This window comes from Perna viridis, chromosome 3, assembly GCF_037379345.1.
Source record: "Perna viridis isolate PV_CMFRI_1.1 ecotype Kerala chromosome 3, ASM3737934v1, whole genome shotgun sequence".
In the NCBI taxonomy this organism is placed as follows: Eukaryota; Metazoa; Mollusca; class Bivalvia; order Mytilida; family Mytilidae; genus Perna; species Perna viridis.
This window is the reverse complement of record NC_142447.1, coordinates 3,488,518-3,509,341: the sequence shown is the minus strand read 5'-3', so window position 1 is coordinate 3,509,341 and position 20,824 is coordinate 3,488,518. Positions and strand designations below refer to the sequence as shown.

General features: G+C 32.9%; 1 protein-coding gene across 1 annotated transcript; it reads left to right on the top strand.

Annotated features, from left to right (window-relative positions):
* Positions 1–829: 829 nt before the first annotated feature.
* LOC148620688 (WD repeat-containing protein 91-like) lies at positions 830–20,406 on the top strand. Its single transcript, XM_088574384.1, has 16 exons — positions 830–1,119; positions 4,766–5,030; positions 5,858–5,980; positions 6,585–6,667; positions 7,214–7,341; positions 8,603–9,143; positions 9,483–9,621; positions 10,882–10,919; positions 11,782–11,876; positions 12,607–12,703; positions 13,583–13,677; positions 14,557–14,716; positions 15,091–15,199; positions 15,601–15,713; positions 16,065–16,253; positions 16,995–20,406. Exons 1-16 carry the CDS (start codon positions 997–999, stop codon positions 17,157–17,159), a joined length of 2,463 nt encoding a protein of 820 aa, XP_088430510.1. The 5' UTR covers positions 830–996; the 3' UTR covers positions 17,160–20,406.
* Positions 20,407–20,824: the final 418 nt, after the last annotated feature.

Genomic DNA, 20,824 nt, shown 5'->3' with positions numbered 1-20,824 from the left:
TTAAAATCTTTGGAATTCTTGACAAAATTATGGATAAAATAAAATTTATACTCAAAAGCAATCCAAGCGCCAGTTTCAAGGATTATTTTGGTGGTCCGGAGGTCATTTAGGCGTTACCACAGGGTTTGGAGGTTAGAACAATGTAGTAAAATGAAACAAGGGAGTTTTCCTAATGTACTCTTGATCTAAGAGTGGATCCTTATATTCAGATAAATGATATGGTCTAAGCTACATGTACAACCAAAGACTATATAATGATAAAGTCTCTGCTACAAATTAAAATGTATGGAATCCTATGGAAAGCAATAATTATGCTTCTGTAGCCACAAGCAGATAAGATTGCATTAGAATCAACTCATCAATATGAAGTTCCATAGACAGGGGCGCAGCTGCCTATACGCAAATACGCAGTTGCATACTTTCGGAAAAAGTAACAAAAATAAAAACACACATTTTAAAGATGAAATAAAGGTTTTATGCAATGACTCACTGGGGCCTTGAGCGAACCTCCCCCCCCCCCCAAGACCCCTCGCCGTAATTTTGCGTACAAATAAAACAGGCCTAGCTACGCCCCTGATAGAGATCATGTGGCAAGCTACCAAGACCAGGAAGAGTGCTTTTTTCAAAAGTTGATAAAAGAATATCCCTGATTAAACAATTGAAGTCTGTTAATTAAGAACTCTCAGATAGTAAATGTTTTCTTGTTCTTCCTGAATTTGTAATTTAATTAATTACAGGTCTCAACAGGGACACTCACTGAGCTCAAGTACAAAATTAAACAGAAATACATACTATTTTGTCTAAAATTGACTACAGTTAGATGTTAATTAATCTTGGTTTTTCAACTGTTTTTCTTAACTGGAAAAATACTGTCACTAATCACAGATCAAGGAACAAGTGTACTTTGTTTTCGTAATTCCCGCGGTTTTAACAATAACTTACTTCGTATTTTATTTTTTCGGAACTTTTCTGGTGTTTTCGTTGTGTTAGACAACAATGGCTTCTGCTACTAGCAGAGTTGATGAGCTAGTCAAAGATTATTTGTTATTTCGTGGAATGATCACCACACTGAGACAGTTTGACGCAGAACTGAAGAATGACAAAGAAAAGGGACTCCGGGTAATTGTTTGTTTTCTTTGTCACGCCTACTTATCTGTCAAAACACCTTATCGTTTTCATCTCACTCGTTCGGCAAAACCATATTTTCTTCCCTTTGGCTTTGAGGCAACGAGGACGCTAGGGAGAAGGCAATTGTAAACGTTGGGAGTCTGTGTTTGTTTTCTTGTCTCAAACTTTTGGTTAAATCTTGAATGTCTGAAAGTCCTGAGATAAACTGTAACTGGACTTTGGTTTGCTATTAAAAACTGATATTTTTTCTATAAAAATTTTTGTTTATGATTGATCTGAAGACTAGTTGTCTTTATTAACTTGCCACTAGTTATTCTTTAATGTTGGTATTATTTGCATACCCATATAGTGCTTTCTATCAGTTCAAGTAGATTAACACAGTAGAGAGAATGTATCATTTGTAGTAATTGTACTGAATGCTAGACGTTTTGTAACCTGGTCGTTTCATACCAAATTGATTTGTACCTCAATTGAGATGTTTCGTACCTGGGTAAATTTCAAAGTGGAATGTTTCGTACCTGGGTTAAATTTCATAGTGAGATGTTCCATACCTGGGCAAACTCTTCCCAACATAAAGCAAGATTGTGAAGACATGGTCATGTTTATTAATATCACATGAAAAATATAGCCGTATTTACACCTCGAAAACTTGAGTACAGATAAACCAGTACAAGGTGAAAACTTTTAAAGGGTAAATGCACCTAGATATATGAAATCTTAATGCATTTTATGTTTCAGACAACACCGGAGGTGAATATCTTTCAGATTTTTCACAACTTTGTTAATTTTGACCACTTTTGTAACTTCGAAAAAAAAAATGAATTGCAACAATACACAAATAATTTCTATTGTCTGAAACATAAAATGCATTTTGCTTTAATATGTCAGCTAACCTTTAAAAGTTTTCAAACTGCACTGGCTACGGTCATATTTTTCAAATCATTTAGATGAATCTTAAAGGTAAGAGATAATTTGATAGAAAATAACTGTGAAGGAGCGAACATTAACGTAGTAATCTATAATGACCCTCTAAAAATAACAATGCTGTATGTTAAACAATAGGTATTAAACGTCTCTGTGTGATATAACCCAGGTACGAAACATCCCACTTTGAAATTTACCTAGGTACGAAACGTCTCAACTGAGGTAAGAAACGACCTGGTATGAAATGACCAGGTTACGAAACGTCCTGCACCCATTTGTACTATACTGCCTATATACATATAATACTGGTCAAGGGAGAAGTTCTTGCCATAGACCTGTAATTTTGTGCAACTGTAGCCTTAACCAAGCAATTTTGAAATGTTGCTGCTAATTTGAGAGCTGCCAAAATCATGTGATTCATGCATTGTGTATTACAACATTGTCATATTTAGCTGCATGTTGATAATCAATATTCTTTGAAACTACAGATTTATTTCAAATTGTGAACAAATTTTTGATTTATAATAAAGATGGATAGTGTTTATTGAAAGTTTTTGTTCATTGCTTTTAATGGATAATTTATTATGGTTCATTTCCAAGTACATGCCAACTGGAGATGTGTCATATGTCCATTCATTAACTTACAATGTATATATTGGGGACCAACACAGTCTGCTAGTCTAGACCTTGGGGGTTTTGGATCAGGGATCACTTCCTACATTGTAAATACTAGGGATGAGTCACCAGAAAAGGTAGTGGTTTCTGGCTGGATAACATACTAGTAGGTACATGTAACTAAATTTTAGATGGGATATATGATAAGCACTAAATTACTTACACTTGTTACTAATATATTAAAAGGTCACTTTCACAGCACCACAAACAAATCTGACAGTGGAGGATCCAGGGGTTGGTACCCCTCCTATGTATTGGAAAATTGTCATTTTCACGTGTTAAATTGACAAAAAAAAATAGTAAATAATGTCCTAGCATCCCCCTCCCCACTTTTTGAGGAACTTTTGCAGGGACCCGTCCGTTATGTCGCACTAGACTTCTTACAATCAGGCTTCTTGAACAGGGTCATGTTGCTACAGTACAAGATTGAAGTCATCACTACAGAAGTTTTATGGTCGTCATTATAAACTTGTGGATTGTTATGGTGTATCCATCTGCACCATGAAAACTGATTTGTTCAGTGTGTCATAGTTTTCCTTTCCTCTTTTGTCTACCCCGGCCTTGACTTTTTATGAGCAACTCGGTGTGTGTTTCTAGAAAAGCAGAGGACGCTTACCCTAACGGTGCACCTGGTCCATGCTTCCAGTTCTTAGTGAAGTCCATGTTGCTCATTTACTTCTGTTTCTTTGTATGTATTATTTTAGCTACTTTATGTTCTTTGTTGTGGTTGTCTGTTTTCCATGTCTGGTCTTTGTCCCTGGATTACATTCGTTTGATTTCTGCTTGAATCTTGGTTCCCTTGAATACTCTTTCAAAGTGTCTGGATCCACCCCTGTCTGACAAATCAATTGATGAACAATTAGGAAAGATTTAAATGGATGATGGTACTTGTATCTTTCAGCAGCCAGGTAAGAGACACATACATGTATATTCCCAATATCTGTTAGATTTTCTCATCAATGCCTTGTTGAAGTTCACAAAAAAAATTATGTGAATATTTCTGAGGAATAATGAATAAGTACGTGTACATTTAAATGTATATGTTTCTGAAATCTGAAATATATGAATTGGATAAAGGGGGAGGGGGTCTTCAGAGTTCCAGCTGCATTTCCCCACCAAGATCATATGGAAATGACCCCTCCCTTTCCAAGATTTAGACCTGCTTGGCTTCGTAATCCAGATATGTACATATATACACTAGCTTCTATGACATTCTATTCTGGTAGAGGTACATTATATATTAAACGTTTGCCCTATAGCTCAGAATTTATCCTTAATATATTCATGCTTTATAGGTTTTTATCATTTTTATCTGCATCACCAATGATGACAGCAGGTTTTATAGCCCATCCATCCATTGTTAGAATTAATGGGTACTCACTTTGTGTAATCTGTAACTCAAAAATTATTTAAGCAATATTATTCAGACTATACACAGTAATTATATACATGTACATATTGAAGATATGCACCTATCATAGACAAGTTTGATAATTTTTTCCCCTCCATTTTGAGTATGTTGAACTAAGCCATTTTTCCAGCAGTACATGTATTTGGGAATTACACATTGAAATTTGTAACCCACAATGTAGTTTTTTTTTATTAGTGTTTATATACATATTGAAGACACTTACAAATGTACATGTTTTTGCTGTTTTCCAGGCATGTTGGTCTTATTCTATTCAATAAATACTTAAGGTTCAGCTAAAGTCAATATCTAAGGCATTCCTTAATGAAATGTTTTCATTCATAGTTTTAAAAATACATTAAATTAAGCACTGAAGCATTGCTTAATGCATCTTTATATGTATATGACACACAAGCACAAGTCAAACTTAGCAACATGTTCTATAACGTCTATATAACATTAACAACAAAAATGTAAACAACATATTTTAGAATAAATCTACAGTTGTCAAAAACATGATTTGACATCTGAAATTCATATAATTCTGTTCCTAAATGAATAATGCAGTGCAATAAATATAATATAAATAATATAATATAAATGACATCCTTGATCTTTTGTTGTTTATAGGCTGACAAAATCTTGGAGCAGTTGCAGTCCTATGCCTTGAACTTTGACTTAGCCAACTTACGTGAATACTGGGGGTTTTTGAACCACAAATTTTTCAGAAGGCTTGAGATGAGATACCTTGGAGCTGTTAGGAAACTTGAAGTCGGATTGTTTAAGTTCTATGTCATAAATGCTTATCAGACAAATAGACGAGATAGGATTGTGGAGTTTTTTGAAAAGATGACACCAGAAATACAAAACCAGGCTGAATTTAAAGATTGGTTTGGTATGTGCAGAATTTTCATCTGCCTTAGAATAGGACAGAGGTTGTATTCTGACAAAGTATGCAATCTGCCGCCACTTAAGTAAAAACCTTGAAACATGAGCTTTGGAGCAGTTCAGTTGAGCTATTTGAAATTGAGCCTATGACATTTGTTTCCTTTTTTGAAAAATGAATACCAGGAGTTTGATTTTTTTTCACAATATGTCAAATGACAAATCTTGGAAATCGATTGTCACGAATTAATGTACATATTTGGATAAAATGTCATAGGGATTGTTTTAATTTTTTTTAAATGCACATATATTACTGGTATTGGACCATTCACATTAACTTTTGTTTTTAGTTTTTCAGCTTGTCTGTCTTTCAAGGGTAATTGTTTACAGTTGGTTACAGTTGAAAATAAGAACCTGTTCATATAATTTTTCTGATTTTCTAATTTTAAAATATATGTACCATTGTCTTACTGTGAAAGTACTTAAGATTGTGGAGTACTTATATATTATAGATACACGTACATGTATCCTGGTAGACTCGAACCACGAAATAGAATTCTTAAAGAAGTATTAAATTTACATTTACATTCAAAGCTTACATGCTTTAATAATTTCACAATGTCAAAATTCTACTTACATGTTCTTATGGAATTTAGAAAACTCTTAATTATTGGTACATACATGTATCATGGGGCTCTTGAGAGCACAAATAATAAGACATTCACCATACATTGTACATGTATCATGAGTTGGAAATCTGGTTTAAGATTTAATTTTTTGAATTTATGATGTTACATGTAGGTGGATCATTGTAATTTATTTTCTATTATGTTTCAGCTTTCCCATTTATAAAGAATCCAGAAGAAAACAAGAACTATGCAATGTATTTTACTAAACAATGGCAGGACACCTTTTTTCTCTCACTTTTTAACTTCCTCAGTGTAATTATACAGACTATGCATATCCTTTTAAATATATTTCTGTTTTTGTTGTGTATTAAATCTTGCTTTTTCATAAAATAAAAAAAACAAACTACGGGACATATGGTCTCATAGGAGTATTCTCACACCACTGCAGGAGTCTGAACCACCCTTGTATAAGCCTAAGTTTGTAGATTGGTCCCCAGCTTTGTCATAGCATTTGTATGCTGGGAGTCAGAATAATATGTCAGAGTACCTTGAAGTTGTTGAAAAAAATCTGGCTCAAAATATTGGACTTGTACAAAGAAGAGTCTGTTCAGTTGAACAAAATTTCTCATTTCAACTTGCATGAAATACCTTCCATTCATTGTCAAACTACAATCGATCAATCAATTTATTAATCAATCTTACTGTTTTTGGGATCATGTTTTAGACAGTTGAATTCTTTGTCTCATGGAAATTTTTCCCATTATATGACTGAATTTTTCTCCAATAGGAATTAAAATTAATTTGTATGAGTAATTTCAAATATCAAGTGAAGATTATCAGATGTTTTTTAATGAGTAATAAACCATGTCTTAGTCCACTGTTTGTATAATTTTATGTACCTGCATTTTGTGCGTAGATTCCTTAACATATTATACCTTGTCCCAATTTATTGAACTTTGACATAGAGTACAGAAGAATGAAAGATTTACAAGAAGAAAATGAAAAATTAAAGAATCAGGTAAGTAGTATTTATAGTTTTTTGATAGACATTTAATGCCAGAAAAAAATTTATTATTGTTGCCAATCTACTTTTGAATTTATCTTTATGTCAAGGTTCATGAAATAATAAGCACATTTACTTTGTATCGGCAGTCCATAAAGAATTCAGACACTGTCTATGGTAAAGGCGATTCATTGTGTAGAAAAACGTACTGAACAGGCAATGCCTTTTTAGTTGACATGTGCTTTATTTTTTTTGGATAGCCTTTTTTGTATTTAGGTCTGTATATTTATCTCCAACTAAAATCAACCAAAGCTAACCTATTCAAGAACCATAACTCTTGTAAGTGCCAATTTCTAACAATTTCTATAATTTTTATCTCAAAAGGGTAACAACAGAATAGCAAACTAAGACTGGTTATGTAACCACCTGTAAGTGTTCCTGAGTAAGCAATAAAGATAGTTTGGTGGGTTTTAAAGATAAATTAATCACATCCTGACTGCTACTTAATTTTATCTCCCCTGGCAAAAACATGTAAATGTGCACTATGTTTATATCTTTTAGTTAAGATTTGGTAACCAGCCTGGCAATGCTCCGACAGTCCACAAAAGAAGTGATTCTGATACCATTGAGGGTTTAAATAGAGCTGCACACTCCTTAGAACTGTGCTATGATTTCTCAGGATTTGAAGAGTAAGTATAAGATTGAAATGACATAACAGTGGTATACACAAGGTTATGTGGACATTTATTTGTATGATTTTTACAGTAACCAGGTTAAAATTGAAGTTTCTGTTTTAAACAAGCTCATTTTTATAACCTGCCATACAAATTTTACTGATGAAGTGGCGAGGTATTATGCAATACTCTCCTTAAATTGCGTGTTTTGTCTGTCCATCCCTCAATGATAACTTTTCAGATATTGTAATCATATTGATTTTCACGGTTGCTATTTTTTGTGGATTCTGCCAATTGAATGTATTTCGCCGGTATCAATTTTTGCACTTTCAAAAAAATGTTTAGCATTAAATAAATCAGTTTTGTAGGTATTATTTTTTTAGGTTTTCTGTCCAACTTTGTGTAGATATTAAGTATAATGAAATCAATATCAAGTTTGAATTTCAGTGTGATGGGATTATTTACAAACAAGTTACTGCCATTTTAAGTCTTACCCCCAATTTTTATTTAAATGAATTTGAGTTATCTGTCTTTGAAAACTAAAGAATTTAAGTTTTATCTGTTAATCCTACATAATCATTGTCCATGAATATCATATACTACACAAAATGGCAGGATGTCATTTATTGTCTTTTTTTTTGTCATTGTTAAGAGTAATGAAAAAAATACTTTTATTTATAGTTTCTGTTTTCATGGTTAGTCCAATTTTCTTTTTTGTGGAGTTTCAATGTTCTAAACTTCATAAGATCATCATAGTTTTTTATGTAAAGATTGCATATCGAGAAACAGAATTTCATGAAACTATTAAAATCTACTAAATTGGTAACCCAAACGATATTACATTGTACTGATCCTTTCAATCCTGTGTACTTATATTTTCAAATGTATTAACCTGCAATATTTTTAGTACTTCTTTAACTACAAATTTTGTCAGGAATGTTTTCTTTAACATTTAAGTTACAGATTTTTAAAAGTGACTATAATTTCTGAGTTAAGGAGGTAGACCTAGGGTAAGGGACATAACTCTTACAAATTATTGGGAACAGTAGTATTCACCATTCTATATCAGTCTCATGTAAGCATCAAAGCATCTTGATTTCATTCTGTTTCAGAAGAAAGATTGAAAGGCTTTGGTGAAATTGATTATGATACAAACATATCACTGATTTCAGGAGTTATGTCCCTTACCCTAGGTCTACCTCCTTAAAACAAAGTTCAGTTTATTTTTTGTTTTGCAACTGTTGTTCAAACATATATCCTGTCTTTACTTTTCAAGTGATGATGATTTCCAAGAACCAGAAGAAAAGCCACAGAAAACTGGTGGTAGAAAGTTTTTCAGGATACCTGCCTCACCGTTAGCTAGTAAAAAGCCAGGTAGCAAGCCTATTAAAAAGTCTGAGCCTTCTCTGAGCAAGATACCAGAACCTTCTATGGCTGAGGTTCAATATGGTTCATCTCCAGTAACTCGACAGAGAGGAATGAAACTTGTCAGTAATACTCAGGGGAAAACATCATCAGGAATTACTCAATCAAAAACATCTAATAATGTTCGAACAAAACCACCATCTACAAATGCCAAAGCACCTGCCATCAGAAGTACATCTAAAGACATTAATGCAAAAACTAAATCCTCAAAAGAGGCTTCTCAGGGTCATGAAATGACCTCTGTTACTGAGCATTGTAAGCCATTGTCCCTTGAGGCCAGCAATGAAGTGTTGTCTGCCAAGCATAAGATTCAATCTAGACAGAAGGACCATGTAAAAGAGAGGCAGGAGTTACTAGGAGGAGGAGTTAAGCCAAAAAGACCCAATCAAAAGGTTTTGTTAATTTTAGAGCCACCAAATGTATTTTGAAAGCAATGGACTTGATATCTGTATTTTGAGTAACCATATATGTTTGAAATATTGAAACTTTCATAAAAATTATATTTAAAAACTCCATTTTTTCTTGATTTATTTTATATAGATCTAAAAGGTTTAAATAATGAAATAGTATTTGTATCCACATACAGCTAAAAAAATCAATATAGTATTTAAAATAGTTTTAAATTTGCTGTCTATTTTTTTTACAGTAAATAGTTTCAACACTTTTTTTCTCAAGCCCATACCGCTAGATATCAATGACTTAATTTTCATTTTTAATTGCTATCTTTGTAGGCTTTCAGCATAGGTGAAACACCAATCCCTTCAAAAGGAGATGTAACAGTTAAAGTTGAAACTTCTTCAGAAGTAATTCAAAGGTCACAAAGTCAGCCAGTTCCAGACACTCCACCTGTCAAAGATGTTGCCTGTTCAGGTAAAAATATCTTCATGCAGTTTAAAGTTTTTGTTCGGCTCTTTGCCTTCCCCTTATCTTTGTACGATTAACTTTTCTTTTGATGGGTGATTCTTGTGATACAACTGTCCATCTGTTTGTCTATCTATATAATGCTAAAATCTTAGAAACCCTTGAATATGTGTCTTCATAAAAGGAAGATCTGTTTTGTATTATTGTTTTCCTTTTTTTTTTTAATCATGAGACTTTAAAAAAATGGGGGACAAACATTTCATGTGCTATTTCACCTTGAAACCTATGAAATATCCCCTTGTCATGTCTTCTTTCAGAGATACTCTGATTACCTTTTTTCGTAGGACTTGGCAGTGACCAAATACATTTATCCATGGTGAAAGGCTGTTTGTCTGATCCCTGGTCATGTTTTTTTTGCATGGCATAAACAGTCTATCAGTTGTTAGTAAAATAGTTTCTGTTCAGCTCTTGACTAACTTGTGAAGCTAAAGACGGAAATCTTCTGCATTATTATCACATTAGGTCATTAAACTTATTTAATTTTTTATTGCTCGGAAAAAGTGACAGTGGTGCTTTGTTGTTTTATTTTATTAGATAGATTACTTAAAAGAAAAAATGGCGGGCCTTAGGAACAAGTAATTATTTTTAATTGGCCTTATTTTTCCTGAATGCACTGGTCACGGAGTAAAAGCAGCAAATGACTATACTGACGTACTGATTTTTTTATTAAGTCCTTGATAGAAATAAAACACCTGTTTTAGGAGTAGTACTTTATTATTTTGCATATGAAAAGTGACTGATGGTTATAGATCCAGATTAAGACTAGAGCTAAAAACCAGCTTTATACATACATCAAGAGTAAATCTTGGGTACATGTATGTCATGAATGAAGAGGTTATTTTTATGAATTGACGATGATAACTCATCAGTTGACTTAATACTGTCATATTTTAAAAATTAGAAAAAATTTTTTGGCATCCATTTTTGCTCTAAGATCTGAAAATTGGAGAAAAAACTGGCAACAGAATTTTGGAAGCCAGAGCAGCCCCTGAAATGATAATGGTCTTTAGATTGGCATGAAGGTGGATAGTAAGAAAATAACTGATTGATTTTTACAAGGGGAGATAATCAAACTCAAGGGTTTGATGTAATTGAAGTCCAAGGGAAATGAGCTTGTTCTTCTTTCTTAGTTGAGCAATATACAAAAATTAAATGTATTCTATCATTTGCTAGATTGTTTTGACCATTCAATTCGTATTTTATTTACAGATGAAACAGATAAATGTCCATTTTTGCTACTAAGTCAGGTATGTTTTACACTTTATAAACTTTGATAGTTGTTATATTTGTTAAGTTGGGCTGGTAATCTGATTATTTTTAAGCACTTTACAGTTCCAAATAAAAACATTATGCATCTATTAATTTCGAAAATTTTTTATATAAAAAAAATTACTCATTTCAAAAGCCCCGTGCAGGTCCGGGTGTTAAAAGAATAGGCTTGCAGCAGCGCTAAGCTTGTCGTAAAAGGCGACTAAATAGTGCTCAGAACCCTAGCCGGGGGCTAGGGCGCTTACAGAACAACTGGGATGTGTGCCCCAGGTGGTGGAATGGGGTACCCCTGGCGTGTTACATGCTGGGGTTGTCAGGCTATAATACAGAAAACCTGACCGCAAACCATAGTGGTGCACCGTGTTGGGAAAGATGCCACGTTCCTCGCACGTTAAAGAACCCTACTGTGGTATTCTTCCGGAGTAGGAACCATAGGGCTCCGCCACAGGAGGCTAAATTGCCCGACCCTACCCACCTCTCCCTATTTCCAGTGGCAATCAAAATTTTTCAACCCCATTATCCTTGTGTCCCATCCCTTTTTCATTTCATCATCATTTCATGTTCATTTTCATCATCAATTTCATGTTCATCGTCTGAATAAAGCTGAAATATTGCTGCTCGGACATTAAACCCCAACAAACAAACAAACAAACAATCATTTCAAAAGGGGGTGGGAACAATCCTGATAAACTGATTTTTTTCCAAACAATTTGAAATTGATCAGATCCATACCCTTAAACCATTCATTCTACTGAGTCTATATGGTTGCCTTTTTAGATTTGTCAAAGAGAGTTTTTTTGTATTGCATTTCCATTTTGTCTTAATGTTTTCACCTTATAGGAAGATTACATGGAACACCGGTCAGCCATATCTTACAGCAAATTCAGTAATACTGGACAGTATATAGCCAGTGTGGATGTAGATGGTATTGTCAAGTATGTATCATTGCAGAATATCAATTTTAATGATGATTTGGAAAAAGAAAGTTCTTATATGTTTTTTCCTGAGTGGAGCATACCCAGAGTAGGTCATATGGAAAGAGGCTAAATTAAAACTTTAAAATAATTTGAAAGATAGGTTTTGGAAGGGTTAATTTTTGAATCAGTGTATGTACCAACTTCTCTTAATAAGTCTTTGTAAGTAATCACCACTTCTCTGCCAAGCACTTTGCATGTAGGAAACAGAGTTAGTGGGGAAACATGCCTTCTTATAGGCTGATGCTTCTGTGTGCTAGCACATTACACATTTAGTGTCCCAACGCGTAGTACAAAACAGGGTCTGTTCGATTGATTAAACGTTAATCTCAAAATGCATGAAACATCTGCCATAGGAGATTCAACTACTATCAATCAATCAATCAATCATTGTTTTTTTACTTTGATTATTATTGTTTATTGTATTATAACATTTGATAGTGTTCAAGAATCCCTATCTCTTGTCACCTGTGGCAAGAAAAATGTTTTATGTCTGTTTGTCTGTCTGCACATATGTGCCACATATGTGTATCCCGTAGATCTTAATCAGTTAAACCTTGAGAACCCTTCATGAGAATGACTTGTAATTTAGTATGCAGTTTTGGCACAATGAGTCCTATGCTGAAAAATACTTTTGTTTGTTTCACATATCAACTTTGTTTTAAGTCAATGTCTACTTTCTTTTGTACAGAGTTTGGAATTGGAGCCCACAGCCTGCTACTGCTGCCACAGTTATGTCAAAATCTGCATTTTTGTCAATGGAGTGGACAACAAAGTCTGATAGATGGGTAAGATTTACATAAAACTATAATGTCAAAATCAGCATTCTTGTTAATGGAGTGGACAACATAGCCTGACAGATGGATAAGATTTACATAACACTATAATGTCTAAATCAGCATTCCTGTCAATGGATAGGACAACTTAGCCTGACAGATGGGGAATATTTACATAAAATGTCAAAATTAGCATTCCTGTTAAAGGAAAGGATAACATAGCCTGACAGATGGGGAAGATTTACATAAAACTAAAATGTCAAAATCAGCATTCCTGTCAATGGAATGGATAACATAGCCTGACAGATGGGTAAGATTAACATAAAATTCCAAACTTTTGAACTTATCTTAAAAATTGATTGAAGTAATACAGGTAATTAGATGAAAGAAATTTGAAAAATTGTAGGAGTTTCAGTGAGAACTCCATAATCAACCTGTAGTGACAGTATCAAAAACCAAAATGATACTTGATCAAAGGTCTCCTATGGGATATTGTCTCTGGAGAGTCAAAAACTGATAATGTGGTCTTAATTTTAATTTACATTAAATGGAATTGGTATTCAAGTATTGCTGTGTAAAAACTTGGATTTAAGGTATAACTTATACAATATGACTTGAAATGAGTTTATTTTTCCACTTATCTCGGAGTAAGGGAAAATAATGCATGATGATCAATATTTAGTAACACATGTCAAATATGTTGTCATGTCTGGTAAAAATTGATTTTTTTTACCACATTTATTATTGCAATATGATGGTGATTTTTTAAATGATAAATGAGTACGGGTATTTACTGATGATGAGTGGAGATGATTTCTTTCAGAGGTTCTGTAGTGTAAATGTTTAAGCTGAAAGAAGCCGTTGAAAGGTAGTTTTCTATTTATATTTTAGCTGTTGCTGGGTAACAAGTCTGGGAATATCAGACTGTTTGATGTAAAGGAAATGAAATCATTTTATGAAGCTTCAGCAGATGCAAGTTATCCAAGGTAATTATTGATAATTTGTACATTTTCCCGTTGATCTTGTTGACAGATATTTTCCTATTTCTCTTACATGACAAGATATTGGAAAATTTTGGGAGTGATTGTGACCTTCTTTAGAGTTTTGAATGAAAATGACCTCACTCACCAATAGTTAGTTGTTACACTACTAAATTTTTGCTAAAAGTACATTAAAATGATTGAAAATGCAATTATTAGATTACCAATAAACAGAATGATAATACACCCATCAAAATTGTCAGTATCAAAATAGGAAAGTAATTGTTACTTCATATTTGTAAGTAGGACATAAAGAGGTTGTTTTATTGTTATGTTAAACCACCATCAGTTATTACTGTGAAAGTACATGGTGGTACAATGATCATAACAAAGCAAAACTACTATGATAGTAATCACCATGGTTACTCCTGTTAATCTCAATTTTTGATATTGACTACCATGACTACTTACAGGTATAATCACAATCACACTGACTATTTGTAATCAGATTTTGACCACTGGTTGACAGAAATTGACTATTTGGTATCAGATATTGATTACTGATTGTCAATTACTGTCTCCTTGTTATCAGATTGCTTGAAATCTTATCATATGATGTACATGTGATAAAGCTTGTGATTATGTAAAGACTACATTTGCTTAAATGATTCAGATTTTGTACATAATTGTTACATTTAATTTTCAAGATACAAGGCAGTTGTTCATTTTGTTAGGGTTTTGGAAGATCACCGTTTTTGTTTGATTTTTAATAAATAATATACTCTCTGGAGGCTCATTCATTATTTTATTTAGATGTAAATGAAATGACATTGAGCAATGTACAATTTCACTTAATGACATCTCAACATAACATTTCTATCTTAGAATCATATCCCTTTGTTCCAACCCTGCTGGTGGGTCATTTGTATGTTCAGCCAGTGTCCACAGGTCAAGGTCAGCATCTGGAAGTTCTGACTTGGTCGGAGGTTATGCAGGGAAGATTGGTAAACTTACTTACTGGGATCTCAGAACAATGAAAATGATAGTAAGTAGTAATGCTTTGTGTAAAGTATGTGCTGTTAATGTATCTTTGTTTCTGACTTTTGATTTTTTGCTTTATCCTAATGAGGATCAAAATCATGCATTATTTCACAATTATATATATTGTAACTCAACTTTTAATTTACAATTTATTAGGTTTTCTTAAATACTTCTAAACCCCTCTGACAGATAGACAGATGCCCATGAAATGAGAGACATCAACCCTAACCCATCATTATAACAAGAAGACAAACCTTTGTTTCAACATGGAATGAGACTCACACTGAAGTTCTAATTGACTGCTAATTTTAGAACCCAATTCATTACTTCTGCCATTAAATAAATTAAAATATTTTATTTTCCACCTTCGTTTTACAGCAACAGTTAAACCTAGAGCCTGGGCCAGTAGCTGTTAATTGTTGTTCATATAATCACAATGGACATTTACTGTTGGCTGGGGCAGCTGATGGCAAGATCAGATTGTTTGGTGGGTATACTGTACATTCTGTGGTGGATGCAGAAAATTTGAAAAGGGTGTGGCCGTTTACTAGCATAAGAGTGGGTGCCTGCTCCAGTGTTTTCCATTGATAAAAAAGTTCATGAACAAACAAAATTGTGACAAACTAGCTGAATTGTTATTCACAATTAAAAGTGCATTTACAGTATATGTTCTAAAAAGTTTTGAATTTTTATATGTATCATAAAGACATGATTTTTTCCACTTTTTAGCGGAATTCTGCTATTTCAAATCCAGATTTAACCATAATGATTCTTTTCTTCACTCTATATTTACTTCCAATTTTGCCATATTCTACTTTTTTTGTTGACCTCATAAAATCATCCCTGATCATCTTTCTTCATGAGTTACTCTTTATTTTTCTTCTGCAGACATGCAGCAGAATAACTGTATATCACAGTGGGATGCACACAATGGTGAAGTGCTGTCTCTACAGTTTAGTTCAGATGAAAATATGTGTTACAGTCTGGGGGCTGATGATAAGGTATTGATTTGAAACTTACTGTACATTTCACACATCTAAATGATGAAAATTTTGTTTTACGACATTTCCATCTTATTTTACAAGGAGATTAATGGATACTTTTTCTGACCAACATAATTAAGAAGATCATTCAATGCAACTAATCAGGCCTATTATAAAAATTACATATTTAATTATTATACACAAGTGTAAGGTTAAACAAGTTTGAGTAAATGTATGCCTCTTGTCTCCTGGTCGTCAGTTATGAAGATGCAGTTATTCAATTGATTTTTTGTTTAAGCATATAAAGATGACTGTCAATATTTATTTGTTTATGTGTTTTGAAAATGAAAATCTCTTAACTTTTTTAAGTTTTACCAGTGGAATATACACAAACCAGACAAATCCAGGGAGCTTCCCCTCCATCCTGGTGCAGCCTTACCATTCCTGACAAGTAATCTTACCTCCGGCAAGGAGATTCCTAAAGGGAGACTATTCTCCTTTGACTCTGAAGGACAGTACTTAATAACATGTGATAGGACTGCTGGTTCTCTTTATAAGGTAATTTTCAATCATATTTCTGAGTGATTATACTGCCTTTGTGGTCTTGTGGTAGGGTGCTTGTCTAGACTATGGAAGCCTGTGGGTTCAATCACTGAACCTTTTGGTAGTCAATGGTTTTCCACCAAGCACATAGCATATAGATTATAGCGTGATTACTGGTTGGATTGAAGGCACAATAATGTGTCTGATTATGGGTTACATACCTTGCTTTGGTTTGATTCTTCATAAAAAATCATTTTAGTATATTGGACTAGTCCATCAATATCATTTTCATACTATACAAATCAAAAACCTTTCTTGTATATCTGCACTTTTGTCTTAAGAGTTTATTTTGCTATTGACAAAACATCTATTTGTCAAATATTGTTTTTTGAAATATGAGCATGCTATATATTGAATGAAAGACATATATTAAGATTTATACACATTATTTTGTGAATGAAATGTATTAACAAAAACTAACAACTATATTTATTGGGTTGATTTTAGTAGGATACTAATGTTAACGAGGCCGGGATAAGGTATCGGTACTTGATGTTTTAGAATAACAAACGTACAGATTGCAAATAAAAGATTAAAAATTAAAAACAAATATTGGACAAGTACAAAGCACAGTCTGTCTGATTAACTAAGTGTTCTTTTCTCGAAGTGCATGAAATATCTGCCAAAGGAAGTTAAATCACAATAAGTCAATCACATTCCTCATCTTTTATGGAAGACAATTTCTTTATTTAATAGATAAAGACAGGAGAAAATCCAGCATTTACAAAAATAATGGAGGTCAAAGGTCACAAGTCTGCAGTTACTACTGTTGATTGGTCTCCAAATATAGATACTCAAATGTGCTTGACTGGAGCAATGGACGGGAAAATAAGGGTGACAACTTTATTACCAGAACAGTAACTGCTGATAATACAACTGCTGATAATACCTGAATCTACTGGTAGACTGAAAGACAAAGTCTATATATAACCCTCAGCATTGTATTGTAAATTCAGAAATTATTGCTGTGTATTTTTATTAATGAGTAAAATGAGTGAGATGAAATCAGTTTAAAAAAAATTGTATTATTGCTGGTACATTTTTACATTACTAAAGGTGGTTTTTTTTCTCAGTGCTAGTATTGTTATATTTAAAAATTGTATTGTGGTAAAACAAGATCATTATGATAAATGCATAAAAATAATTCCTGAATTTATCAGCACTTGGAGAAGAGAAGTCACAAGTGGAGATCATGAATTATTTCAACAGGTGTAAACTGATGCAAAAACAAATTTTGCACACTTTGCTAACATTGTATGCTTTCAGGGTTTAGTGTCATTAAACATCTCAAACTGAGATTTTTTTCCTCAAATCCTTCCTCAACATAAATTTTGACCAATTAAATCACTAAAAATTTAAGATTTGAGGGAAGTCTCAACATGGGATTATTTTATGAAACTGGCCACAAAGTCTCAGGATTAAACATCCCTAAATAACAGGTTCAACACCACATGACTTAGAAATAATTGGGTAATATAAAGAGAATGTGTGAAAGTCTGAAAAAATTCTATACTTCCATGGTAACTTCAGATTTTATGCCACAAATTATTAAGAATATTCTCAGACAAGTATTTTTCTAAGTTTTGTGGCACCAGCACCAGAACTTTTTTCTTTTCATTATTGAAAGTATAACCCATGGCTCTGAGCCTTTATATTACCATAGTGACACAAATTGTGATTTAAAAGATATGAAACTGTTTCCTTATGTAGTATTGTAAAACAAAAAATAGTCTGTTCCCTGCTACCCTATCTACCCTAGTTTTTTGTGCCTACCCTAAACATTTCATGGCCATTTTGGCTCAAGGACAATTAAAGTATAGATTATTTCCCAATTGACTCAGTGTAAAGTGTTTTTGAAAAATAAAATAATTTCCCTATCTACCTATCCAATTTTTTTCTTGCTGATAGCAGGAAACAAGACCATTACTTTTTCCGATGCAGTCGGTATAGTTTCACTTTTTACCCTTTGACCTTAAGGACCCTCTTCTATGGAAACGCAAGTCACCGGATCACTATTCTGTTTCCATATTGGCCAAATACCGATAACTTAGTGGCGTTTCAAAACCTGTATCAAAAATTGGTAATTGCGTGCCATGTGTTATTTTCTTGAAAGAAATGTAGGAACTGATAAATAATAAGAAGAAAATTTTACTGCTTTAGCTATCTTTTTTTAATTACTCTGTCTCTAGCAAATAGTCTAATGAAGTAAGGGCAGATAACATGACTTAAAATCTGAAAATATTGGTCTCATTGAAACCAGGGTACATATTTTTTTCATTTACAAATTACCTTTCCTTTTTTAAAATCCTTTATGCATCATTGAGATTAAATTTTTCTTTTGATATTTATGTATTGAGAGGAAGGAAGAATTTTCTCAACATCTCGATGTTATCTAATGCATGAGATAATTCAAAATGAGTTGACATTTCTCAGATTAAGATGGTTCTGAATGAATTTATCATTGTTATGATAACAACATATATTTTTCAAAATGAAAAGTAGTTGTGAGCTTTGCTTTTCGACCCTAAAATAAATGTTTTTGAGAATTTGTTTTTGCAGTTGACGAACAACTCCTACATCTCTTTATCTAGCTATCATGTTATTGTCACAGTGATTGTGATTTAGTCACAACAATTAAATAATTGTGATGCAATTTTTAACATTATTTGTATAATTTGATATCTATGATTTTTCACAATGGAATTTTTTGTCAATTTGATGACATGGACCTTATGATGATGTACAACAGAATTTAGACATGGACTTTATGATATTGTACATCAGAACTCTGGCATGGATGTCACGATATTGTACATCAGAACCACAAGTTTGTGCAGAATGGATGTTATACCCGTATACTTTGTTGTGTACAACCCCCTCTCTAAAAAAAAATATATATCGGTGATTAATATCTTAATTCAACCCTAGGGCACATCAATCAAGAAAATATTTGATAGTATAATATTGCTGTACTCAACATATCTCACTAGAAAATGTATATCAAGAGGGTAAAAGACGTTTATGATTTATACTTAAGGGGGTTTGTAGAGAAAAAAAGGGGAGGGTTGTAGTATCCATGCTGCATGTACTTGTGGTCAGAACTACAACATAGGCCTGATAATATTGTATGTCAGAACTATGACATGGGCCTTACAATATTGTATGTCAGAACTACATTATGGACCTTGTAAGTCTGAACTACAACATGGGCCCTTATAATATTTTTCATTAGAATTACCACATGGCTCTTACAGTATTGTACATCAGAACTTTGAAATGGACTTAACAATATTGTGAATCAGACCTAAGACATGGACCTTACTACAGTGTATATGTATGTCATAATTATGACATGGATCTTACAATATTGTATGTCAGAACTATGACACAGACCTTACAATATTGTACATCAGAAATATGACATGGATCTGACAATATTGTATGTCAGAACTATAACATGGACCTTACAATATTTTACATCAGAACTATGACATTGCCCTTACAATATTGCATGCCGGCATTATGACATGGATCTTACAATATTCTACTCAAGAACTATGACATTGACCTTATAATACTTCATGTCAGAACTATGACATTGACCTTATAATACTTCATGTCAGAACTATGACATGGACCTTACAATATTGTATGTCAGAACTATAACATTGACCTTACAATATTTTACATTAGAACTTTCACGTAGACCTTACAAATTGCATGTCAGAACTATGACATTGACCTTACAATGTTGTATATTAGAACTATAACATGGACCATACAATATTGTATGTCAGAACTACAACATGGACCATACAATATTGTATGTCAGAACTATAACATGGATCTTACAATATTCTACACAAGAACTATGACATAGACCTTATGATATTGTATGTCAGAATTATGACATATATCTTGCAATATTGTACATCAGAACTATCATATAGACCTTACAATATTGTATGTCAGAACTATAACATGGACCAAGCATATTCATTTGTTATATTTCTACAGTTGTTATGTACTTTATGTATAGAATAAGTGCAATATTTTTGTTACTGTTAGTATCTAAATGTCTTTTTTATATTAAATGAATGAAACAAAATGTCACGTTCTGTTTTTTTGTTGTTCACAGTCCAAGTGAATTTATTCCATCACTATGTGCACCTTGTATGTTATTTTGGATTTTCTCAGAGGATATATTGTATAGGTTCATATTCCCAGAGCTGTCAGGAAATCATAAATTTGTTTGTAGCCATTCTTTGCCTATAATATCTAAATGATTAGGTCCATAATCCCTCAAATTAGTACCAACCTTTGTTTTTAGTTATTGGAACTAGTGGGTCCATACATTCATACTAAAGTTAATGTCAGTTATCAACCCCAACACCAACCGCAGTCTGACTTTAGTTCTACAATTTCAGTTATAATAATAAGTTTATAAAAGACTTGTTTGGCCTCTAATGCCTGAACAGATGAGCTAAAGCCTGAAATTCAATCTCCACTCTCCTACTGAGATCCAT